Source organism: Opisthorchis viverrini (assembly GCF_000715545.1).
Source record: "Opisthorchis viverrini unplaced genomic scaffold opera_v5_360, whole genome shotgun sequence".
NCBI lineage: Eukaryota > Metazoa > Platyhelminthes > Trematoda > Opisthorchiida > Opisthorchiidae > Opisthorchis > Opisthorchis viverrini.
The window spans coordinates 297,265-325,018 of record NW_008752015.1 but is presented as its reverse complement, the minus strand read 5'-3'; the positions used below and the strand labels follow the sequence as shown (position 1 = coordinate 325,018).

The 27,754-nt window shown below is 41.9% G+C and overlaps 1 protein-coding gene across 1 annotated transcript; it reads right to left on the bottom strand.

Moving 5' to 3' along the window:
- Window positions 1–21,699: 21,699 nt before the first annotated feature.
- T265_10345 (hypothetical protein) lies at window positions 21,700–26,448 on the bottom strand (the record flags this gene model as incomplete). Its single annotated transcript, XM_009176690.1, has 3 exons — window positions 21,700–21,901; window positions 21,927–22,057; window positions 22,789–26,448. 3 exons carry the CDS (start codon window positions 26,446–26,448, stop codon window positions 21,700–21,702), a joined length of 3,993 nt encoding a protein of 1,330 aa, XP_009174954.1.
- Window positions 26,449–27,754: the final 1,306 nt, after the last annotated feature.

The window sequence follows — 27,754 nt, the reverse complement described above, 5'->3', positions numbered from 1 at the left end:
CCCTGGGTACCGCTTTCGTTAGGTCCTGTCAAATTTGCTAGAAAGGGTATCCTTTTGAAAATACTGACAAAAATGCATTCATTCGTCTCTGCAGGGTACCCAAAATAACTCCTTAATGGCGACGGCATAACTATACTTCCTTCCAAGCGCAAAATTCACCTAAGCTGGATAGTACTTCGTGCAAATCAGTTTTGAATTTCATTTTACGATTACCTGTTCACTTATGGGTTTCCCGTGGCTTTCTGAGATAACTTGTTGGCCAACAAAATAACCGTCGTTTTGGATAAAAGGCAAATTTTCCCGTCCGTTGCTGACTTTATACCTAATTTTCATGACCATATGCAATAAGGAACGCAAATGAAACTGTATGGAAAAAAAACAGGATTCAAACAGGATGCGCGGGTTTGTGAAGACTGATACTGTGTTATTAGTCCATGCGATAGCGGTTACTACGGGCAGATCTTTTTCTTCCCCATGTTAATCAAAACTGGTGGGCATCTGGTTTCGGTTACTTGACTTGTCCATGTATCTGGTTCTCTAGATCGAGGACAGAATCTTGATTTAGTTAGAGTGCGCCCAATTGTGTCTAATTGTGACACCCTCAGGACATAGGAGATTGATACAGGAAGAACCAGAACGTTGGGCAGTACTGAGATGGCCAAAATTGGTAAAGTGCCAAATAACGGTCCATGGAGAACTTTGAAAATCACTCGAGTAAGTTTTATGAAACTAACTACCAGATTACAATTTCTGCACATACATTCATGAGATTCCACAATATCCATGTTCAAACGTGATGACTGATTTGGTCTAACATCTATTTTTTCTGCTATCCCACTTGTCGAAACGTCAGGTTTTGAAAAGTTTGTCCGTGAATTTTTGGCATTCCGTTCGTGTATTTCCCCTGTATCTTATAACACAGAATAAAACAGACAGAAACAAGTACCGAGGGTAACCCTTACCTATCATTTGTCAGTAAATACTATACACAGGATAAATTACGGCATCTGATTCTGACGGTCATCTGTGTACCGTTTAAAGTGGAAAAGCGATGCTCTGCCAAAAATGCGAAGTATAGGGTTTTGTCACGTTTAATTGACAAAATGGACGTTTAGTGAAGCTACTGGATGCCTTCATCAACAAGAAGAGCTAGCAAATCTGAATAACATGACGTAGTTGTATGAAAATTTTACTTTGGAGGGTGCTCATCGAGTTAAGAGATCACCCGTTAACTGAAGAGGATGATATCATGAAACCTCGATGCACCAACCTATAACCCAAGCATATCTTGTTCTGGAAGTTTTAGTATTCATCTAATTAGCCAGGAGTTTATTACGTAAGGAGGGTTAATGCAAGGTTATAACAGGTGCAGGTTATAACAGGTTATAACAGGTTATAACAGGTGCAACAATTTTGGTGAGCACGGGCCGAATGGCGGTGCGACCGCACACAGAAGGTTATTAGAGCTTTTGGAATGTATGCTTCAAATTGATGCTGCGGTAACATGTATAATAACTAAAATTCCACCTTTTGGACCCATGAATTCGGTTCAGATTTACTGGCACTAACATAAATAACAATACAAGACTACAACGAACAAAGAAGTCGTAAATATATTAACCAAAACAGGTTTATGCAGAAACTAATCACTGGAAATTGTTGATTATGGAACCACATCAGGAAAAGATAGTAACTGTCAATATGTTGTGTTTCCCAGTCACCAATGTGACTTCTGTTTGTTGACGTTGCCCACGATTTGTGGTTAATCGCCCATATCCAGCCACCTGGCGGCAACTACTTTCTAGCACAAGGCGATTCAACCTGGATAGATTGCACCTCTTTGCACGTGCGTTGTCTCACTTCAAAAACAGACAAACCTTTTTATAAGCGCGCCCAAAGACATATGCCTAGTTATCTAACCTGACTGAATAAACGCAAGACAGGTGTTCAGAATCAAGCTCAAAGATCGACTTTCCGCTCTCAAAGATGTTTACATCACACTCACAGGGTTGAAACCATAAACAGCGTTTGGAGGTTTGCTTGAGTAGGACTCTGAAGATCTCTTTCACATCCCGAAAATATTTCATCGGATACAGCTTGGCTGTCGCTCACATTTTCGCATAGCATTTAAGTGGTCAGATTTGTATGCAGGAAAAAAGCTCTCAGTATTTAAACTTGACTTATCAGAACACAGCATTTCAAAACAAGCCATGTTGTGGATATTTATTTCGAATCAATCATGTGTAAACTAAATTCGATCTTGGCAGACATAAATTTGCAGCGTGACTGCGTAAGGCGTTTGCAAATCTAATAAATTAATTCATATTGTACTGAATGAAATAACTTTGATTTCCTTTTGAAGTGTTGTAATTACCGCGACATTGCTGACAGACGAAAGAACTGATCATTCTGCAAACTCATATCTTGAACCGGACTAAATATATGCAAAAATGTACTTCATTTAAAGACATGCACAGAATATTCAAGAGTGAAAAACAAAATATGCATGCTGTAATTTTCACGAACCCTACTACCGATACGCTTGAATCAGGAGTTGGAACTTCCAAACCGCCCATTACTCCCAGAAGACCGAGTGAGTAGATTTGGTCAGGTGTGTCCGACAGTGGCTTCGTCTTCTGTTGAGACTAAGTAGAAAAGTGCTGTGTGTGACGAACAGGCCAACAGTTTAACTTGGCAATCATGATAACGGTGCCCAGTGCCTAGATAATTGTCACGGAAATTTCTGCTTTATCTCAATTAACCACATCAGAGCATCAACGAGTACTCCGCACCAATCGCCAGACAATCTAACCTGGTAATTGATGATATTACCTCATTCATGATCACGAATACAACACCACATCCCCTTCCGATCAGGGATTAAAAAGCGTTCCGTTAAAAATACAAAACAAAGGGACCAAAAAGCAGATAGCGGAGCAATTATCCTGCAGGGAATGACAGCTTGCGACTGCTGATAGGGCCTCCGCGTGTTTTTAAATATACCGGTGGGTTCCATCAGTTTTCTTCGTTGGAATAAAAATTTCTATCCTAATTTAGTTCATGGGTTTCTCTTTTTGCCGTATGTGATGATATTCGAAGAGCGAATGACCACAGTTGTGATCATACATGACCAAGAACAACAGTTCAGCCAGTTTATTACCGCACTGAGTGAAATAATATCAAAACAGCTTCTGGCCACGTACTTCCGAATGTCTCTTCGACTGGAGCCGTCCGACAACATTCGTATCACAATGGCTACGTTTCTCTATAGAGATTAAAGACCAACAGATTTGAAGGTGACGATAACTAAAACCAGGTATTACCAGCTGGGATATACGAGGAGCCGGCAAATCGACGCAAGAAGTCTCCAGGAAGGATTGCGGGGCGATTGTTGTTCAGAGTTCAGGAGAGAACGATGAGGAGAAGTAGCCAAAGAAGCTGAAAACCTATAGAAGACAGTCACCAAAAGACATATCGGATTAGAAGAACTCACCAACCCCCAAACGGACTTAATGCCGATTATAGCTGTTGTCTCCCTACACCCTGAATCAGCTAGTGTGGTTGCTTCGAGTATCAAGGTTTCCGGCTGAAAGCTCCATAGTGCTAGTGACTACGTTTTGTGATGCACCATAATTAGTACCATATAATATGTATGTATATACCAGGCATCCCGTACATAAGGTGGCCGACGAGAAAACGTTTAGTAGGCTTTGTTCGGAATGTCGACCGGAGCAGTTATCAGCCATGCAATCATTCGTACGAAGGACTGAAATTCGAAGTGCGCATTGTCTGATGTCACTAAATAGCAGTGAGGCCTTGGTGAACTAACAGTCACTGGTGCATAGCCGGATAGAGTCCTGATCATTCACGCTAACCTGCAAAGGAACTCGTTCCTTATTTCAACGCTTTACTACCCATCTTCAATTTTATGCTAAGTGTACTTAGCTTGCTGACTAGACTTAGTAGGCCATAGCCAGTTAGCACAATATGATACCTCACAAACATCTTGTTTTTGCGTCATTTTTACCTTTTCAGTTTAAATTATAGGCATACCGAGATTTCGTCGTCAACATTTTCGGTTATTGAGGCCACTCATCCAGATTGTGATCTGGGTAAAATGGATACATCAAGTTACACAAACTCAACCGTTATTGAGAAGCCCTGTTGTGATCTAATCATCCCTACAAGATGTATCATCTGATCAGCAGTGTAGTGGAACCATGGTGGATCAGTTTACGTCGGTCCAGATGCAACATTCTGAAACGATATTGTCACTGACAGGCGGTCGACAAGCCTACTATGGTTCGTTATCACTTAATCTACGTCTAGCTCATCGTGGACAGAACAGTACAACAATCGTGATCCTCTTTAATGTATCCTTCTTTGGTAGGCCACTATTCCACAGAGTTAACCCTTTATATCCCCTTGTGATTCGCTCCTTTGTTTTGTGAGCAGATCGAATATTTAAAATGTACTACAACGATTATCCCGTGATATTTGTCTTGATAGTGGATTCGGTAATTTCTGTCGGCGTTCTATCCACTGGAACGAGTCCTATCCCGTGTTGATGTAGTTCGGATGGAATGTTTACCGTTGTTACACAATTTATCAGCTCACAGTTACACTAGGTCCTGGCTATTCAGCATAATCCTGTGGCACCATCGTGCAGCATAGCGGAAGGGGTTTATGTCTCACTCTAGCGATCCAGACCAAAGCCGAATGACTGAATCGGGAATGTGTGGATGATACCTTTCAATAAAATTTCCTTGCATGCAAATATAAAATCCATAGGTAGGTTTATTTTCACCCTTTTGTCAACGTGGATTTTCTCGATGAAACTTTCATAGCAAACAGTAGTTTGTTAAATCGACATTCTCTCGCTCTCTCCACCAATTATTTTGTACGTGGCTTTTTCATATCTCCACATTCTGACAAATATTTCTGTCGTTCACAAAATTATCGTGGCCTCTTTTTCAAGTTTTCAGATGGTGTCTTGCAACTTTCCTCCATCCACATCTGTTAGAATGTCTTTATTTGGCCTAGAAGGATCTTTTGTTCGCAGACTAGCATCATCTGCCTTTTGCTTCGCCTGTGTATCCTGGCAGTGTACCGGATTCAGATAGTAGCTGAGTGGTGTTATTTCGTTTAATCAATTTGACACTGTGGATTTAACAGTGGTTTGTGGTCTTTGCCTCTGCGTGACAAAATCTAGTCTCTTGTTGGACACAGGAAATGTCACACATCCACAGGAGGATGCTACTTAGTGAGTTATTGTGGGAAGTGTATAGATTTGATGGCCAACCAATCAAAAGGGGACAATCTATCGCATTTTGTCAGGCATAAATCATTTCTCTACACTGTCAGTCCTCGCTCGTCGAGTAAGTCGGCACCTTTGAAAATAACCATGAAACTTGAAACTCTGATTGGTAAGCAGATGAGACCCCATATCTTGAATTTCGTTTCTAAGTCCTCTGTAATAAAGCATGACATTACTGCTTGACTCAGACTGAAGTGAGAAACAACGAAACATCTTAAACAGGAAACCAGATAAAGTGTTCTGTGTAAACACCTTAATAGTAAAAAGCAGGCCTGAGATAGTGGATAGAAGACACCGAAGTGGTATTCTAGTTTCGTAAAGTCTGTTACCAATATAAAATTTTGACATTTTATTGGTTATTATAACCTGCCAATGAGGTCTGTATGATGAGGCACCAAGAATCGTTTTATACTCATCTCATCCGTGTTGAGAATCATCAGCAGTGTGCATTTTGAATTCAGTTTGCATAAACCTCTCATATGATAAGTGAAAACATCATGCAGATATGGCAAAAATATAATGTAAAGCGTTTCATTGAAGTTGAGCATTGCTACAGATTTGTGCAAGTTAATCAAACTTGTGCGCATCCAATTCAACCCAAACGGTATACCTTTTAAAACTTCAAGGAGATACCCGTGCTGGCGAGTTCTATCAAGAGTGAAGCAGCTTCTTATTTCTGGAGGAAGATTATCTCCACTTGCAAGATTAGCTAATTTTGACAGTTTTATTACCTAACCTTAGCGCCACGAAGAATTGTACTTCAGATTACCGGGTTACTGTGCAATGCCTTCTATGACCTGATTTGTTGTGGGACAAATTTTCACCATGCTTATGTGAATTTTTGTAGATTTGATGGGGGTTTCAATGCAGATTCCGTTGCAACTTCGCTCTTGCGGAGGATAGGTAAACCAGTGTATGCATTTGTCAAGGAAACTTACTATTATATAACGAATTTCTTGCCCACTGGCGGTGCTTGTGCAGCCAATTCAGTTGGGAGATTTTACCAAAGCAGATCCATGCAGGGATTCGGTTGCATGCCATAGTAATAATAACACAATTTCCTAATAATTACACTTCACCAGTTGCACACAATTTGGCGCTAAAGTAAAACATTGTGCTTACGAAAACTGAGGCCTCTTTGGCACCAGTGAGGGCAAAACTGAGAGTTTGTTATCAAAATATTTTCATCAAATTTATTCCTACTGTGTTTGTATGTCAAAATGAATTTTCATGATAGTGATGGTTAAGGTAATTCGTAACCGTTGAGGTGAGCCAGTACGACCTTCATCGGGTTATTTTTAAAAGTTCTGCTGTCCCACTAATTTAGCACCCTGATGCTACATGGCTGTTTGGCAGTATCTGGATGTTTCAGCCCACAACCTTTACCTCCATGAACGCTTCGATGGTTCACATGGGTTCGAGACTTTAAAGTTTTGCTGGATTAAGGCTCATGAATGTTTCTCAGTAGTTTTGAATCGGATGTGTGGTGCTCCTCGGCTTCTCGCAATAGCAGGTCTGAACACTAACGCTATATTTATATATGGAACACTGAAGTTAAGGGAGCCTATGCAAGTCACGCAATTTATATCAAGCCCATGAGGGGTTAGGCAACAGTCAGCACCAATTTAATCTACAGTGGAATGAAGGCAACTTTTTCTTAGATGGATAATCGATTCATTGCAGACATCAGTGGCTGAAGCACTTCTGAGGTAATGGTAAAATGGCGCAAAATTTTGAAGATCGTTGACGCGTACATCGCATAGTCTTATATGACTTTCCAGCTGTTAGATACAGCTTTTCTTTGAAATGTGGCTCTGTAATGAGTTAGAAGAACGTATATGGCGTGGTGTTTGCACGATAACCAGGAGGTAATTTCCCGCGTTCCTTCGCGTTTGTGTCGCAGTCGAAAAGAAGTGGAAAAAGACCTTTCACTAAAAGCAGATTGTTCGTAAGTGTATAATAAACGCAGCCTTGAAATTATGACATACGTTGTATGCACCAGAATTCAGTAACAAATTTCAGATTTCGGTAACAAATGTGTGCGGTTTTTTTCTGCGGCAGTTGATAAAATCATATATTCACTACATCTTTTCACCCACCGGTATATTTAAAAACACGCGGAGGCCCTATCAGCAGTCGCAAGCTGTCATTCCCTGCAGGATAATTGCTCCGCTATCTGCTTTTTGGTCCCTTTGTTTTGTATTTTTAACGGAACGCTTTTTAATCCCTGATCGGAAGGGGATGTGGTGTTGTATTCGTGATCATGAATGAGGTAATATCATCAATTACCAGGTTAGATTGTCTGGCGATTGGTGCGGAGTACTCGTTGATGCTCTGATGTGGTTAATTGAGATAAAGCAGAAATTTCCGTGACAGTTATCTGGGCACTGGGCGCCGTTATCATGATTGCCAAGTTAAACTGTTGGCCTGTTCGTCACACACAGCACTTTTCTACTTAGTCTCAACAGAAGACGAAGCCACTGTCGGACACACCTGACCAAATCTACTCACTCGGTCTTCCGGGAGTAATGGGCGGTTTGGAAGTTCCAACTCCTGATTCAAGCGTATCGGTAGTAGGGTTCGTGAAAATTACAGCATGCATATTTTGTTTTTCACTCTTGAATATTCTGTGCATGTCTTTAAATGAAGTACATTTTTGCATATATTTAGTCCGGTTCAAGATATGAGTTTGCAGAATGATCAGTTCTTTCGTCTGTCAGCAATGTCGCGGTAATTACAACACTTCAAAAGGAAATCAAAGTTATTTCATTCAGTACAATATGAATTAATTTATTAGATTTGCAAACGCCTTACGCAGTCACGCTGCAAATTTATGTCTGCCAAGCGGATTGATCCTCGTTGGATCATTCTCCAGTGTACAGTAAGCAAAGCAGAAATCGATTTCTGTGTTCGAAAATCTGGTTTCTATTTCGCAGTAGAAAATGTCTAGTGGGTTTCAGCAGTAGAAAACCAATGGGATTTTTAGAAAAGCAAGTGGACCTTCCTGCATATGTGAGGTAACGTTTCAACATGCATGATCTCTAAATGTGGGCGAACAAACGCCTCAAATTTAGAGCTGAGTTTACTTTATGTGGTTTGGAATGTCTAGTACTGTGCTCCCATAGATGTTTCATTGGGTTGATGTAAATAATATGTTCAAATAATGGCGCTCACTTGACACGCCCTCTTGTGATCAGGTTTTCCTGGCTTAGTTGTGAAGTTTTTGCATCTACAATTCACTGGCACCTATTTCCTCAAAAATCTAACCGATCCTATTGTGCTTGAGCTAGACAAAACTTCCTATTCTCCCATGTGATGTAAATTTTCTCGCTACATTCCATGTGTCAGTATCGTTATTCTTCTCTGCATTGAGAGAAATGGACAATACTTTACCATCGAGGGTATTTTCAGTGTCTTGTACATAATTTTTATCACTTTGAGTTCTTTGTCCTGTCTCTTAAATCAGTCGAACTTTAGTGCACATCACGACACATTCAATGGATTTAATACACTTGGGTTACTCGCATGTTATTTGTTTAATTGTAACCCAAGTACCTACCCAACTGGAACTTGGGCCATCTTGAGCCATCGACGCGGTGTTTTCTTTGATAAAGAGCACCATTTATCTGGGCTGCAGGTGACTCTCTCGTCAAAACCAAATTGTTATGCAACAGAGTGTATGAGTCGAATTTCGTATGATTTAGGTTCAAGTAGCTAGATTGTGGCTAGATCCCTCCTGGACATCTTTTCATCCGTCCTCGCTCATACTAACAAACAAAAATAGGTCACACTGCATTAGTCTGCTATTAGTCAGAAATCATGACATTCGGTTATCCATCTGTCTAAAACTCGAACAAACGTGTACCTTTGTGACTTTGTTTGACAAAGTTTTGCATCAAAATTAAAATTCTGTCCAGCAGTAGATCTGTTTTTTGTTTCCAAAGACATTCTAAAAGTTAAATCACCTGTTCGGTTCCACTGGGATCAAATTATTAGCAAAACCGATGCATGGTTGGAGGCGCGTTTGACGGCGGAAAACTCAGTAAAGTTTGTTATGGAATAAAGACTACAATTTGGATTTGAACATAGACAACATTAAAGGTGTTCGCTTTGTAGAGTGTCATGTTTCTCTGAATGACTTTGTTTTTCTCTCTGTCTCTGATGTAACGTGTTTCCTAATTCTCCTTCATATATCACTTGTACTGTTGCCACCTTACAGACAATAAGGGCCACTTAGGATTAGCGGGCTAACCAGAAGTAATGAGTTTTTGAACCCTTCGGTAAGATACACACACTGTAGGGACAGTTTTAGTCTTCCTTTGTCGAAGTATTCAAATTCACATGTGAATGGGAAACTGTCCGGTAAGCCGGAAAACCGAAATTAAATGATGTCTTACGGGCAAAATGAAACAATTCGATGGGATGTTGACTTGTCCAGGAGTTTTGCCTGATATCTCCCGTATTCACACTTTTTGTTGATCGATAATTTTGGCAACAGACTGTGAAAACGGAGCATCTGTTAGGCTTTAGTCGACCCAGTGTATTTTTTTCAAGCCGCTTCTGCCAGGCGGTGAAGTGAAGGTTTAATTCACTAGATAATCATTGATCAAAGTGAATTATGCTATCTTCATTCGCTCGCACATGTACTTAAGGCCATAGGTGACCACGAATAGTCAAACTTTTTACTTTGAAGCTTGTAAACGAAGATAAACCATCTCGTCACTTGACATCTAAACTAGTGCTATTCTTCTGAGTTTTATACCACTGTTTACGAGCATGTCCACATAAAGAGACCAGCGCAGTTATCTACTGAGGTGAGAAAAATGGCTTAGTTGATGGTATGTATCATTGTGGGTCTCTGTTTGATAGCCCTCAAGTATGCTGGGGATCATTAAAAATTACATCCACATATCCGTCCCCCTTTAACTGGAATGAAAATAAGTGGTTTGCTAATGTGTGATATCGCACACCGCCCCGCGCCGTTAACTTTTGACTCCACAGCATGATAAACAGGTCGGATAAGGCCACGAATTGCCAGGATATTGACTGTTCGTAAAATACAACCGTTTATCGTAGCGTGAATGTAATAAAGGCTTTTGGATAGGATGACCTCAACTGATCCATTTCTTTCCATCCATGAAACACCACAAGTGATGGCATAGGAGATGAAGCAGTGTTTGTACATGGCATTAGGTATGTTAACTTCAAAGCCAATAACGCTTAGGCCAGGAGGTATTACATCCAAGTCAAATATTATGCGGAGAAACGAATGAAATATACGCCGATAATCCAGTTACTTGGAAAACTACTGCAATTCACTGAATTAAACGCCCATCCGGTGAAGTGAAAAATATAAGCAAAACTAATCCCATTTTCTTAAAGACACCAGGCCTAAGCGCTACAGCGAAGGATGAAAAAGTTCTCGGAAGTCACCTTTCAAGCCCCCACATTGAAAGCAAATTTTTACCATCACACCGATTCCACATTCTGAACCATCCGCAAAAAGTCAATTGACCTTTACACAGATCGAGAGGTCACACGTCTGACCTTCACACGTCACATCGTTAGATTTCCAGCTGTATAAACTAAGAATATCTAAACATTGACTGTTTAGCCCACATGTGTTCGCGTGCATGTTGCTGTGTGTTTGCTTCATCGGCATGGAAACATCACAAACGATAGATTCAGCTGGGTTCCAGGTGAGTCTTTCGAGAAACCAAATTTGTTTGCAACTGAGTGTAGTTCGCTAATTTCGTGCAGTTTGGTTTCGAGTAAAACATACGGTTAACGGAAACTCTGAACTGAGCCTACCTGATGAGTCCCAAGAAGGGTAAAACCGGTCGCGGGCGGTCGAAGGATTGTCAGCAACCTTATGGACAGTGTATTACGAAAGTACATCTATCGCGATATCTCTAGTATCGTCGCAACTGAAAAATGAGGCGGTTTTGTGTAGCAGGTTCAGTTGCTTGGAAGCGTCATAAACGAGAGATTCAACTAGGTTCTGGATGAGTCTCTCAAAAAAACAAATTTGTTTGCAAATGGGTGTGTTTCGCTGGTCAAGATCTTCTTGCAAAACCACCATCTAGCATAAAGACAAGTAGGAAGCACTTAGAACTGGTAATCAAACTGTCCCTGCGTTGAGATTTCCGAATTGTATAATCAGAAACCGATGGATGACGCAAAGAACGACTTGCACAATAGGCCTCAAGACTTGCCTTTTAACTTGTGGCCGGAGCCGAACGGATTATAATTGGGATCCTGTTTTCAAGAACGGAAAAGGAGAAGCCATTTAGTGAGAGATCCTTCTGGTATCAGGCCAGAATAGTAATGGTTTTCGCTCGCAAATTCTCACCGGTTGGTGCGGGTTGCTGATCTGTCTAAATTTTTAATAAGTTGGACGACCATTTTGAACTTTGGTCCTTTAAGGGGCCTTTGTTATCCAGATACGACCTAACGATTTTATTATTCGGTTGAGTTAAAGAAGTGATGCTAAATTCTCTAGATATTGTGAATCACACGGGTTAAAATCCACCTGGATTTCATCCATCGTACATATCATCTCTTGACTGAAAGTTGCGGACCGTCACCTATTAGTCTGCCTCATTTTAGGCCATCACGAAGACATCTGACAGTGCCCCTCATTGTAATTCATTCATACTATCTGGTGGTTTTCGCCGGTGATCTCTTGATCAGAGACATAGTTCTCTCGAATGAGTGCTACATGCTGTCAAGCAATCACAGCAACCATATTAATCCCATCAGCTGACCACTAACCTCTAACCCATTCCCACTGAATTGTGCTCTTATCGTTCCCAGCGGATACCATCGCTGAGAGATGCTGTTCGAGTTGCGCTCACACTAATCAAATCTTCATAACTTTGGTTTGGCATCATTAACATGGGTGCTCGTTATTGGACTGACGTATCTGAGTCCAATATTGCCAAGTAATCATCGTGAGTTTGTCGGATGAACATTCTTCTTTAGTTTCAGCTTTGAGTGGCGTAAAATTTCGGTTAACATCAGTGGTGTTGCCCCCAGATCACTCAGTCTGCAGTAGCTATGTAGACCGATCGCCACAACTGACTATTCACGTCAAGTTGCTAAGCCGCTGCCTTACACCGTCACAGAATGTCGGAATTTCTAATTAGTTGGCTGCTCTGTGCTGACAGTGCACGATTGGGAAAATATATGCAACCGTGAAAGTCAAAAAAGAAGCATCGGTTACAACGGTGCCACTTGTGATTGTATGGCTATTCCAGTAATGAAACACGACCAGCACAATTACAAGGTTAGCCATGCGTTTTCATCTACACCGGGTGAAAAGAAGCATTGGTTGGATGGTAAGCTATTAATCCAAGTAGGAACCGGTCGGGAAAACATTTCGGACAAATTTTTGTCAACATGTTTTGGTACTTTCAACACGAGTCGTTTTCAGAACATGATCAAATGTTCGCAGGATGCTTTTACGCACTCACTGATGAAGATAACAATGCTGACAGTCACTGGACGTAGGCTGCAGCAACAGGTTGCTGCCAACAGCATTGCTTCGTCATCTTCTTCAAGTTCTTGTGATAGAAGTGACAGGCAGATACCATGAAGATTTCAGCGGCACATTCTCAAGTTAATGAAGTGTCTTACAGTCGTAACCTCAAACAGGCGGAACCGCATTGTGCGGATATCCGTGTTGAAAACCGTGGTTTCCAGTACCCGCAGCCGAACATTGCTTGAATGTACGTGATTTCAATTACTTGGAGTGTACTAGTTGTGAACGTAGAGGAGGCGTCATACAGCTTGGGGGGATTTTCCGGTTTGTGTTCATGTAACATTTACCTCAAATTCACTGGGAAAGTTAAATTGAGTGAGTGCAGCGAACAACTGCAAACTCTTCCTATAGCAAAACAATCTGTGTTTCTGTGTTCAGCAGACACTGTACTTCCTGTTATGGTCGTTGGCTTGTTTGCTGAGCTGAGGTTTATCAGGTAGGCGCAGTCCCTACGTTTTCGTCAACCTTATGTTCTACTTGAACCCAAATTGGACTGTTTTCGAGAAATACACTCATTTGAAAATCAGTTTGGTTTTCACGAGAGACTTAACTGAATCTCTCGCTTGAGGTATCCTACAATTGAATGTGCTGCACACAGGCCGCCCCATGATTCATTGGTACGGTATTCGAGATATCGCAGTATATTTTCATAAAGGAAACTACTCACAAGTTTGCTGAAAACTCTTCGACAGCCCATGAACGGTTTCGCCCTTCTTGGGGCTCATCAGGTAAACGCAGTCCCCGAATTTCCGTCAACCTTATGTTCTACTTGAACCCAAACTTTTGAGTTCCCTTCATGTAAATATACTGCGATATCTCGAATACCGTACCAATGAATCATGGGGCGGCCTGTGTGCAGCACATTCAATTGTAGGATACCTCAAGCGAGAGATTCAGTTAAGTCTCTCGTGAAAACTTGTGGGACATCTTCGAAAATGAACTAGGTCGCAAAATGTTTCTTCGCAGCAACCACTGGTCAAACCGCCGAAATCCAAATATTCACCGTGGCACGATACTTATACTAGCTGTGATTTTTACTCTTCTAGGTAGTATCAGTCATCCAGTTTAACTATACGCCCGATGTTTTCGAAAACTGAACATTTGGCGCTCCCTAGATTCAGAATATCAGCACATTTATCTAAACTCCAGACCGATGCCATTGATTAAGGGAGCAACTGGAAAAGCCAGTTAAAAAGACCGAATCTATTATTTGGGCGGTTGCATGGCGCACATCGAATATTCCGATATCATCCAGAAATTGAAACTCATCCTCTTGCTCTGCGCTCCAATTAGTCTTCGTTTCGAACTTCGCCCACAGACCAGTCCACCATAATCGTTTATTCCGATCTAAGTGTTCGTATATTATGTAAATTCAAACCAAATTCTGAAGCGCATCGATCGGTCGAAAATGGTTTTGTCCGGACTGACGTAATTGCATCCGCAATTGCATTTGCAACTCACAAATGAAGTTAGTTTATAGTCCCTTAATATCACCCATTCATGAGCAATGCTGATAACATAAAACGCGTTAGCTGATGAATAGACGCGCAGTCTAAAAACTTCGAAGGGACGTTCAGTTTTTGGACCGTAATTCTCAGTCGCATCACAAGACTGTCGTACAACAGTCAGTAGAACCTTTTAGGAGCCTGAAATGAATTGGCTATAATCCAGAGTATAATTCACTACATTCAATTGAACAAGGTAAATACTGTCGTACTTTTCAGTTTTTGAGGTCATAAACTGTTTCCGTGGCCTTTTATGCATCAGGATTAAAATTTACTAGTATGATATTTCTAGTATGAAGAGAAAGTCTTTGGAAATTCAGAAAATGTGCTCGGCCTAACAGGATGGTTATTAGGCAATCCAGACTGAATGCGAGGTAAGAGAAAGCATTGTGAATAGCAGCTGCACAGTTATCTATCACAAAGTGATTCAAAGACAAAAATAATACGAAAGTTCTGAAACATTCCTGCCTTACCTGCTTGTAATTTTCATCCTGAAATTTACGAAATCCCTTGTCTTTGCCTGCAGTCTACGCAAATATAGCATCAACCGTCAGTCGCTTTGCATAAACGTTGACTTCATATTTCAATATTTTAACAAGTCTTTCAGTTCCTTGCAAACGTAGCATTACTGCGGCTTTCCTTCTAGTCCTACGCGGTTGAACTGCCATATCAGATTAAGTATTCTCATAAAGACAGGTGCTGAGCGAAAAAAAGACTTACCTGTATATGTAACGTGCGAAACATGAGGGATAAATTTTGTGTCTACCAATCGAAACCTATATAGCCAAAAACTCCTGGTGCATTTATCGAAAACGGTATATTTGTTCCTGTTACACGATCTCGGAATGCTTTGCTGTCGATTCCCTTAGAACACGGGTACCCTTAGGCCTAAGTAACGTCCCACATGATGTTGCTTGTATGCACCGATCTACTGAGCGGTTTTTTCAACATAATACGCAATTGTACCTGAGGTTGTGCACTTCGTCGGAATTACTCATGACTCGTCTGTTATCAGTTAGACGGCGCTTACTTTCGACCAAGTAATCGTACACAAAATCGTATCATTGGATATCTTAGTGACTGGAACAATAAACATCTTATCAATATCCTTATATAAACTAAGGCATACGAAGTCCTTCCATTTAATACATCATCCGGAACTATCAACATTCAACAACATTGCTGATGCGTTATACGTCCCATCCACGAAAAAGCGTCGTCGGACCATATTCACAATAATAGTGCCAAGTAAATCTTTACTAAGTGAATCTTAAAGAGGCCACTTTGATGCAAAACAGCATTCTGAAATGTTTTTTCCGAGACACCGGAATGTCCACTTTAGTTGAATTCAAATCAACCGGTATTTTGCCCTAAACGTGAGTTTGGGTTCAATTGTTTGTGATCAATAAATCGTGAACAACCACAAAAGGATTTCTATCTCCGCTATGGTGAAGTTTGGTCCCTCAAATGAAACTCTAGTTGCAAATATAATATACTAGATTCTAGGCCAGGCTGGGAAAAATGTTTCTGATGGATCCAACCTATGGACATAAGCGTTGGTCTAACTAATGAATGCTGCTACAAACTTGGCATGTATAGCGAGAAAAACATCGCTGAAATCTGACTGTTTCCGCTATGGTATTCTTCTTATTTTAAGAGTTGAGTAGGTAAACATGCACCCCGTCCCCTCGAGAAAACCATAAACGTTCGATCAGCAGGGACGCACGTGTACACAAACTGTTGACACACCTGGATAAGTGCTTCATTCTCACCGGCGTATGTGGAGGGTTTAGTTCCTATTCTCATTCCTGTTAATAGCCTGAGCATAATGTGAAGGTTTCCAGTAGCTCTGCAGCGCCTTAGTGACAGCTGAAGGGTGAATGTGATATCTGCGATCTTTCCGATTCTTATCTAAATTGTGCTATGCAACTTCTGCGCCAGATTCTCCATGTGCCCTCACAAAGTTATTGCTCTCATTTCACATGGAAGTAGCCCCATCTCATAAGGAGTTGAGTTTTTAACCTCAGTGGTATATTTTCTTACCAGCGTAAGAATTACTGCAGCTGCATTTATCTATATAATGTCTTCATTTGTTCAATCAAGTGAATGTAAAGTTGATGGTACCCATATAAACATTGAGTTAGACTACCCTTGGATCATCCGTTTCTCAACGCCACTTGGATTATACTAAGACCAGAGCTTCTTCTTTCAAAGAGCTTGTGGTGGTGCCTAGGTATGCTATGCATGGAATTAAATCTTCACTGAAACTCTTTCAAGATCAGGCAGCCTTATATAATCTGTGAGTATTTACTAGTATTTCATATTTCAAAGCCGCGATGAGTTTCCTCGAGAATTTCGTGAACGTACCAGAAGCTCATGCTGAAATATATCCATCCGGTTTACCAGAGATGATATAGTAGAAAGGCTAGAATGATTCCGTCATCGTAGTGTCATCAGTTTTTATCCAACCGATGCTAGAGTCGGCATATCGACCTAACCATCCTATCCGATGGTTGACATTCTGACATCTGAAAACAAGCATTACAGACGACTAGGAGTGCACAACTGTATACTCCAGTGTTCTAGCCGTGTATACCACACACACATACACACAGCGGCGCAATCTCAGTCACTGACACCGTTTTTCGCCGATGGACGGGACTTCCTTCGGTTCCTTCTACCTCAGCTTTTGAAAGCAACTAAGAATTTGCGTGCAGAAGCTTGTGTGCAGCTTGACCTGAAAGGCAATATTGCAAAACTCTATTTCAAGCAGGTATTCACTCCGCTTTAGAAACCGTCAGGAATTCCTAGTCAGGATATGCCAAGCCATCAAAGGCGCCGAGTCGAAAGAGTAAATACCTCAAAGCTAGTACGTTTGTTTATAAATGGATGTTTACGTCATGGCTTCTCCATTTATTGGAGCTGAAAGAGCTTTATTCTTATCTATTAATATGCAAGTGGAAAGAACTAATGCCCATAAATAGATTTTAGTGGTTCAGATCGATTTTAGACCCTATATTTCGGGGAAATCATTTGCTAGTTGATCGTTTGGTTCCTCCGGTACAGAGTCATTTATCCATTGCTCTTTTCACTTTTTAAATCTTTTCGTTTTTGCCAAAGGAACTGCCTAGTTATGTATGCTTTTGGCAACGAGTGTAGTTGGAGTATCTGTGTATTGGACCTACAAGATGACCTTCAACCTATTTAGAGTTTATGAGGAAATTTTATTACGGATTAACAGATAAAAAGTAACCGGTTGCATTTTGTGCGTATTCGACAACAGCCTCATCCGCGTTCAGCCACATTTCTATCATGGTTGAAATGTCATCTATTCCGGAAGCCTATCCAAGGCGCAACACGGTTCAGACGTGCCCCGATTATNGGTAATGTCATCTATTCCGGATGCCTATCCAAGGAGCAACACGGTTTAGCAGTGCCCCGATTATCATCGCGTCCTTGTCCTATCTAGAAAAGGCTTGCCAATGTTCCAGAGAGCACGCAAGTAAAAATTGCGGGAGATCTAACGAAAAAGCAGCCGACAAATTTCAAAGGCCAAATCAATATAACATACTCAGATCCAGCCAAGGCTAATTGGGCGCACAGCACTCCACCTATCATTTGTTGAGCTTGTGCTGTAACCGGATTTGATCCTTCCCTCCGCTTCCTATCAGTACGACTTTGGTTTTGCTATCCGGTGAACTTAGTGTACACTGTCAAGTGTGTACTCTGTCAAGTGTACTCTGTCAAGTGTACTCTGTCAAGGTTGTTATTTTACGTCCACTAATTTGATTTTCAACAGAAAAATTAACAGAATTCAGCCGAAATTCTCTTTTATGAGGGCCTCTCGTCCAATAGAACATAAAAAGGACGGAAACTCGGGAGTTGTGCCTGCATGGTGACACCTAGGAAAGACGAAGCCGGTCTTGGACTTTCGAAGAGCTTCTAACATTCTTATGAATAGCGTATCTTCACCTTGCTTCCTATCCACTCTCCAACCCGTGGTACGTTTCTGTGGTACCTGCTTTACTCTTTATGAAACGCTATACGGAGAAATTAGTTTGGTATGACCTTTGACCCAAGGTGTGCACTGTTTGGAAACGTGATGCTAGTGGAATGCGAAGCGTGGAAGCAGTTCTGCCCTGATGATTCCTTTGCCTTAGAAGCATAATACCTGCCACCGACAGACTATGAAATCGGGAATCAGTTTGACCATTGGCATTATTATATGCTATTTTGTGGCACGTAGCTCTGCTTTCATTTTATTAATTTCATCTATACTCCATCCAGTTTTTTATCAACACAATTTCCCAACGAAACCCCAGAACTTCAGCCGTAAAACTCTACTTCTTCTTCTATATTGCTGCTAGCATATAGTTGCGAGTGATGAATGCGGAACCAGTCATTTAGAGGCTCAAATTAATACGCGTTGGGCTGTTGCAGGTAATCCATTAGGGTTCCTGATAGCGTTCGTAAACAGGTATATGAAGGCTACTATCAGTTGAAATTCGCTTAAAGGTTGGGAAATTATCTTATCCTCAGTAAAGCCAGCTGTCATTCTAGAATAATCTCCTTGTTAGTTGATATATTTCATTGAAACCATCAAAAAGTGAAGCGGAGACAAACTGTCGCGATACACCACGCTCTAACTCTATTCCATGTTCTCAAACCAACTCTCTCATTTTCTCTTTTCTTGTAAAATAAGTATTTTGTATCCATCCAGTAAACGTCAGTGAAGCCAAACTCAATATATTTTCAGCTCGTCTGCTTGTATGCCGCTGCCCCGTTGCATGACGACTGGCTGTGTTCTCCACAGGTTCCTCTCTTCCTATTGCCTGTTAGCTGTGATTGCGGTAATCAGCTGAATTAAATGTCAAAATATTACATTCACCCCAGTAATCTGGTCGAGGTGCTGTTTGTTCCACATATAGCCAAGTGAAAGCCACTTATGTTCGCACCCTTTCAGAGAAGTGACTGGATTCAGAGGAAAGAACTAAGCTATCACTAAGCTACTCATAACTTACAGTAGTATCAAAAGTACACGAAGAGTTATGGGTGCATTGCGTGCTGCGTGCGCTTGATTGGGACGGCCGATGAGGCATAAATGGCAGTATATTCATTTTGAAACAACTGAAATTCCACTGAAATATCATCTTGCGATTCAGTTGCCATTTTGGATTCAGTCCCGTTACAGCAAGGAATGAAGAATCCGGAACATCAATACAAAATGAGTCGTCTGTACATAAACCGTAAGCTCAGTCGAAAAATATTATGTATCTCTCAAGCGGTACGTTAGCCTGGCGCCTCCAAGTGTAAAAATCCATCCTTTAAAATTCAGGCCACTGTTACACTGATTCGCCTCGTTTGAGCAGTACTTTCCGCAGTGTGGGGGAATCACTTACACACTGGTATTCGCTGGTTCCCATATGTGAGGTTCATGAATAGGTGAGTTCTCATTTTCTAGTCGTATCTGGTAACAAATACATCCGTCATCATCATACCTCCGTCTTCCCTTAAATCATATGATGCATTTCAGTGATTCCATAGTTCCCTTCTGGTTGATCAGTACGAGTTCTATTACCCATTTGATAATCCTTCAGAAACCCTTCGTTTCCAACAAAAGCTAAACTTTCATTCTAGGTTCTTATTCAAAAGCAGTTTCAGCGTTACTTCTCTTAAACAAAACTTAAGACTATATTTATTGTTTGAACCTTGTTTCTCTTGCTACACACTCTCTCATCCGTCGTAAAATCGGAGCGTGATAACATCTACAGCCTGTTTCCATTGCTCAGAAACGCCAAACAAGACCATTCCGTGTATTAGAACGCGTCTGCTCACATAATTTGGAACGACTGACCATTTCGAATTTAGATCTATCTGTAACGGAATGAAGAAGTCCTGAATCGGATCCGATGATTCGGATCGTAGTAAGCTCCAATTAGAGTTAGTTTTTACCCCAATAAACTAAATTCCTCTACAGGAAGATATTGGTTCGTCGTTGGATCACAATTACTTGTCACCGATGGACGCTAAGATGACCGAATTTTAGTGCCAGAGTGGCAATTTTACGATCAAAGCACTGAAAGGTTGAGACTGTCTATTCAAATTAACATAAGCAAGCTATACTTGGTTTGCACACAACCAAGAAGCAGAGAACGTCCCTATAAGCGCTGTTAAGGTTGTCCTAGTCCCAAGAAGTAATGTGATCAAATGTGGCATGTCACGCGAGGTGACACTGTCCGAGGCAGCCGCAGAATGCCAAGAAAGCCTATGGAATTTAAGCAAGAGCAGTACAATATATCATCAATTGTAAGACCCGGGGATCAGAAAGAATACAAATCCGAGTTTGGCAATCCCAATTTTTACGCACTGGAAATGGTGTTCTCTCTGTGTGCCATCCATCGAACATTTGAGACAGAACAATGGCGCTATTCGAACTTTGTTTCGAACGGAACTCTGATTATCAGCTTGATCTTTCGGTAATCCAACGACGAACACTGTATATATAGCTCTCAAGTTTAAGCAAAATGACCGCCCTGCGACGGGTTACCAATTTTATCGTGCCCTTTAACTTGTTTTGATTGGTATGTAGACCGAGTTCTCACTTTATGTTCCGGTTGTGGCTGGATGTACTTTACTAGTTGCGCAGTCAGTGAAACCACACTAAGATAATCTTACTGCAAAACTTTTAACGATCCTGTTATTTTTCTGTCGAAAGGACCAAGATTGTGAGTCTTGGCGAGGCAAATGAAGGATCACGAACCCCTGCGTCGTTGGTCATCGTTAGGTGTAACGCATAAGACTGTTGCGCAATAAGACCCATGCCCAAAGATAATACTTCCCAGATCTCATCATCATCATCATTGTCAGCTGTAATAATCGCGTACTTGTCGAACAGTGGTTGTAGCTACCACAGTTTCGTCCACCGATGATTCGGGGAGGTGGGTTAGGTAGCTCCGCATTGGAGGCGGGAGCTGATAAATCAGTGCGTAAATACAGCACTGCAGGTGGACTGTTAAGTAGGGGGACGGGGAAGGGAGATACGCATTAAAGGCAATAGCTTGGATATAAGAGCGCCACTGAGGACGCGACTGGGCCATGTCTGACGTTGATATGGCCCGTCTCGGGGCCCCCATTCAGGAAGACGGCAATGACCAGCGCAGCCGAATTTGCTGATACTGGCTTTTATACTTCGCCGCCAAGTTATTGTTTGACCGCCTCTGGCTCTCCTTCACCCTTCACGTGGTTGTGCGAAAAGAGCCCTTCAAGGAAGTCGGCCGACTAGCATACGCAGCACGTGGCCAAGCCAGCGCCACGATGCAGTGTGATCAGTTCATCTATCGAGGGTGAGTTATTTCTTCCGAATACCATTCGACGAACTTCAGCATCACTGATCCGGTGTTCGCACTAGATTCTGGCAATGCCCGGAAAACATCAGTGTTCAAACACTGAAAGTCTTTTGACGTCCTTGGCGCGTAGCGACCAGGTTTCTGATCCGTATAGTAATATGGAGCGCACCGCAGCATTGTAAACTCGACCCTTGACAGAGAAGATTATGTCACACCTACGCCACAGGTGACGCAGGTTCACAACAGCTGCTCTGGCCTTCCCAATCCGGATGGAAATTTCATCTTTCATGAGACCACCGGGACTGATACAGGTTCCCAGGTAAACATATTTGTCTACTAACTCAATCTAAAGGATAGGATCTTTCCGAGCAACAAATCTATCGGTTGTCTTCCAGATGCCTCTGAAATAACGACTTCGTGATCGATTCCAACTGTTTCCTTATTAACGGAAGAACGTACATACTTCTGCATAGCTCAGTAATTTTCCTAGAATATCGACACTCAAGTATTAGCCCGCAGTTTGTTTTTTATACATATATAACTGAATCCTTGTTAGATGCTGGCTCCGTTTGAGCTGGCTCACCAGCCAAAAGACATCTCGAAGACAAAAGCAGTATAGGTGCTCCGAAAAGGTACCTTTTGTATTAATGGGAATAGTGTGAATTTTTACAGCTGTTTTTTCAGAGGTTTCTAACTGTTTTTAAAAAAGTGATCAAATGCACACTCCGTGGTTTTAGGTGTCCATGACAATTGGTCTTCAGTTCTTACCATTTTTATCATCAGCCAGTATTCAGATAAGGCTGTATTGAAAACTGAGCTGTATTCTAAGATGCTGAGCATCGAAACCCCTTTATCACCCCCAAAAATTAGATTCATCAACCAAACTATATCACAAAAATACTGCTCAATAATTTTGTGACAAAAGTAATGTGCGTACACAAGTAATCTGAGTTAAAGTAATGAATCTCTTCTGCACTTGTTTATGTACACCTCAGAGGACGACAGCCTGCTTGGATAGGCTGAATTAATCCGCGCTGTTGCTGTTCAAAACTATGGCTTTCGTGAATGATGCGCCACGCAGGTAAGTGGTCGGAGAGTTTGATTCGCCGGGGGAACAGAGTAAGTAACTCCTGAGCACTGGGTTGACGTAAGTTGCAAACGACTGTCCACGTTCGTTAGTTTCAGAACCGAACCGTCTGAGCCAAAATCTATATGGGAACCATCACCAAGAATACATCCGGGATCTTCATCGAACTGTTTGACTATTTCCTGATCAAATGCAACAGTATAATGATGATGTGAAACACTATTCATCTCTTGGTTAGGCAACACACGAGACCGACGACTATCTGCTAGCAGACCGTCCAAAGTGTCCACCTGGGCCTTTGGCAAGTAGCCACGAAAAATGAGCTGCTGATCAACTAGAACGGAAAACTCCTGCACTCCGCGCTCTGGTGATCTTGTGTAGTTCCATATTCGTAAACCAGCTAATTTGACTGGCTCATCAAAAACTAAAAACAAGTTCGGCACCTTCCCCGGAAAAATGGGGGCAAGCCAGCAATGATGAGCAACATCTGGACCGCAGTTGATGCCATCCACAAGTTTGTCTGCTGTCCGAACATCCGGACTCCGCTGCGCCATTGGGTACAGCTCGTCGACCGATTTGGGTGATGCGAAGATATGAAAAGCCTCTCTTGGAATCGGAAGTCCTGTTGGGCCAAGAAGCTGTAAACCGTTGAGTCCTACATAATACTCGTCACCCCAAGCAGAAAATATCTGTATTTGATAAACAAACCCAAGTGGGAGAGCGTTGTGCTGAGTGTCTTCATAGGTGAGAGCAGGATAAACTTCAAAAAGTTGCTCTCTTTCCAACGTCCTCTTCAGTAGTACCAATTGGGCAATACGATACAAATTATGACCCAGATCACGTCGCACCACAATGACATCCGTATTGTTCGTTCTCCCCAAAACGTGTCCATGATCATCCACTAGCTTTATCAACTTCACTCCATAATCATGTTCGACGTGACTACTGTTATAGTTCCAAATTCGGATCCCAGATATTTGGCTAGCAGAGGAGAGTCGAACGCGTAATCGAAATATGGATCGAGGATCATAATCACAACACCACATGTTTGTCGCGTCAATAGTATCGTTTTTCTTATCCAACAGCGCGCCAACAGATTTTTGAACAACAGAACTGTCTTTCAAGACGGAAACATCTTCGATACGCATGGATTGAAACTTCTCGTCCAGTAACTCAATGCCAGCCAATCCAACGTGTTTGGAGTCCGGCTGCCACGGTTCCAGTAAAAGAATATCAAGAAAATTAATCAGATGACTCTCCACAGAAGACACTTCAAGTGACAATTCTTTCAGAGCAGAGCTGATAAACTTTTGCTCCTCAGAGGTAACTTCCGAATGAACGTCAGACTGTGATACAACGGTGACTGGGCGCATTTCGATATCACATGGCTCATCAAGCGCATCATCAGGCAAATCAGTTTCGATATCACATGGCTCATCAAGCGCATCAGGCAAATCAGTCTGAATTTTCAACGTTTCATCGTTTGCGGCAATCAGTTCAAGTATGTGATCATTCGTCGTGAATAAAATGGTTTCACTGCATTCCTCTGGAGATCCCGCCTCCAAACCACTTGCTCGGCGTATTTCTCCCTGAAATATGGGTTCATCATCCATATACATAATAATTTCGCGGGCACCACGTGATGTGTGAACTCGGGATTTGTTATAATTCCATATTCGCAACATTGCTATCGGTCTAGCCCACAATGGAAGAGTGATCTCTATTAGATGTCTCTCACCTGCTGTAAAGGGAGTCAACCACATGTGAACATCATCCCGAGTCCAGTTCACGCCATCCAAAATGTTGTCAATAATCCTTGGGTCTTGTCCATATTCCGGAAGTATGTTGATATCTGCCGGGTCCGCACAAGCACTACAATATGAGGAGATGTTCTTTCCATCTGTAGTAAATATCTCGATACCAGACAGGCCTACATAATAATGATCACCCCATGTGTTGATTATGTCTATCAGTAATCTTCTCCCACTGGGTAATTCTGGAATAATAACCCCTCGACCTGATGGGCGACAAGGAGAGAATAGTTTAGTCTGCATTTCAGCAGTCGGTATACCTGTTAAATCTGAGTCCTCCAGAGCCTGACTTTCGAATTCGTTACCACATGTCTGAGAAACATTTGATACAGGCACGTTCGTTGAGCAATCTTTAATGTCACGACTCAGTTTAGGCATGCAGCTGTTATCGCATATTTGTCCGAAATGCACTTTATACGGGTCGTTGAAAGAGTTGCGGTCAGAAAACAGTCTGCCAGCATGAAAATGGTTGAAAAAGTCAAGTGACGACCATGACTCTTCCAGAGAGTCGAATTTCTTCAAGCTTTTCGACAATGGACGTTTATGCTGACCACACCGTTGTTGAGTGAGTAGATCTTCATTCACATTAGCAAGCAGACTTATGTGGGAGATCTCTGGACAGTTGCGCCCAAGCTCCGTTGAATGCGGCAATTCACCGGTTGACAAAATCTTACCCGCTTCCCACTGCCCATCATGATCTGAGCTGAGCAAGATTTGAAGCAGAGTATCATTATCTCCAGACGACATTCCGCTCGCCTTTTTGACTTGTATGCAATGACCACTGACAACTGGAGTTTCGTTGATTTCAATCGATAATGTGCAGCTTTTTATCCCAGCTTCAAGCATATTTGGAACGTTAAAATTCCAGATACGCAGCTGCAAGAATTGAAAATCGGACATAACTGCAGAATGCATAATCTTATGAAATTTCATCAGCAACCTAAAAGGAACACGGCTCGCTTTCGTCATCCACAAATCACACAGGCTGGTGGAATGACAAGGTGCTAGCATGAGTCGTTGCAGCGTTTCGGGTGAATTAGTAAAGTCATCGAACTCGGACCCATCCAGGAAAATGCATTTGATATCAACCGCAGTTACCTGACAGAACTCTCTACCGTTCAAAAAAAGCTTCAAACAATTCAGCCCTATGATATCTGGGTCGCCCCAGTTATCAAAAACATCTAGTTGGATCACAACCGACTGGATCGGTTTTCCATAGTGCACCCGCTGTGAGTCCAAGTCATCTGAATGATAACCAAGGAACCGAGGAACATTCGTTTCATTTTTCACAGAAATCTTTCCTTCAGGCATTTGTGCCGGCTTGCTGGGTGCAGGTGAGCTCATTGGTTTCGAGCAAACTCGTCTGGAATCCGGTAATCCTTCTTGAATCTGCCTGTAATCGTTGTCTGGTCCCACACTACTCACCCAAGCCCTTCTCGGTTGTTGGCGTCGCTTCGAGTTAGGAGCACTTGTAGCACGGTTACTGGGCTGATTTAGTGGGGTTCCCTGATCTGGTGATCGTTTGTATTCATGTGCCGAATTGGGTTTTTCGATCGCAGTTTTATATACACGTGGAATCGGTGTTTTAGTCTGAGATGGAATATTAAAGTACAACTTGAAACCGTCCTCCAGTCTATGTCGTCTGATAGATTCACGAGATTTCTTTTGCAATGCACGACGTTGCCGGTTCTTTTCCCTCAGCTGTTCTAGATACTTGCGGTAGCTGATATCAACTTGTTCCAAGACAACTTTGACTGGTGAGGATGGTTGACATAAGATCCTGCGGTTGGTAATAACACAGTCCTTTGACTGCTCCATTTTATCGCTCGGTCGGTTCATTCCCAGGTCAAATCAACCTAGAAACACAAAAAAACTTTTGGAAATATCTTGAAGCACCATCAGTTCCATTACAACGGATATTAAAGTAGGGTAGATCTACGACAAGCCATATAGATTTGAAAACGACCGCGTAGGTCTTTGGTTCTGCGGAATTAGTCTGATATTAAGTAGGAACATTCTCGTGACTGTCCTTGTTTCTAGCTAAATGCATTGCAAGACAACTAATACTTTACTTTGGGAAAGAACCTAACGGTCGTTTGGCTGAATACTACTCACGCTAAACCATCGTTTTTGAGGATTAGCTGTGTTTAACTTTTCCGCCAGAGGGCTGCCAACCGCTGGCTGAACAGCATGTGATTCAGTGGAACACAACAGGACTTCTGTGCACTCGGTTGAAAGTAATGTTAGATATGGCCACTAATCCAGCTGTACGGTGTTTGCGTAATCAGCTTCTACTCCAATAGCCTAGGTAAGCGTTTGAAGCTGGAGTACCTCGGACAGGTATTTTTTATCAAGCCTCGGTTCTCTTTTCTGTTCATTCTTTCCTTTTTTCATCTTTTATAAATACTACCTGTGACTGTGCAGCAATGATGTGTCAGTATCATTATTGTTGACGTCGTCCATGACGATTAACATGTTAATGATAACAATTAGAATGATGATAATGATAATGATGGTGGAGGCCACGTTGACGACAGTTCTGGCGATAATGACGGCGACAAGCTCTTGAGATGAATCCGCCAGAGTTTCTGGCAACGACAGTGTTACTCACTGAATGTTTTCCTGACTTGCGTGGAAGAGTTACATAACGACGGAGATCGCACAACTAGATCACCACTGGGAAAACCAAGAATCGGCGACAAAATAAATGTTGAAATACCAAGATGACTAACAAAAGAGAGGCAATAACACTCACACATTTCAAAGGACCCGGATATCGTGGCATCCTAAGCGTCCGCAAACCAAGAAATCAGACTCAAAAAGAGTAGGTGGTGTTCCATGGACGGGCAGTTCCGAAAGTAATGGATTGCGGAAATGGTGACGATCTTCCAAAAGCAATCAGCGTACGAAGCAGATTGTTGCCTTGTGACTGTCGGTATCAAGTGAAAAAGGATTGGTCGGCCACAGAATATCAAAGTTACGTTGGATTACGTCAAGAAGTGAGCGGTCTGAAAGAGCAGAAGAACTCGGTAGATTATATGTCCAGAGATTTTGGAATAGAGTTCAGAAGGGAATGGGACAAAGCGACAACTTTGAAGCCCTACTGGTAACTGGTTGAAATGTTAGCGACCAAAAGTACTGTTAG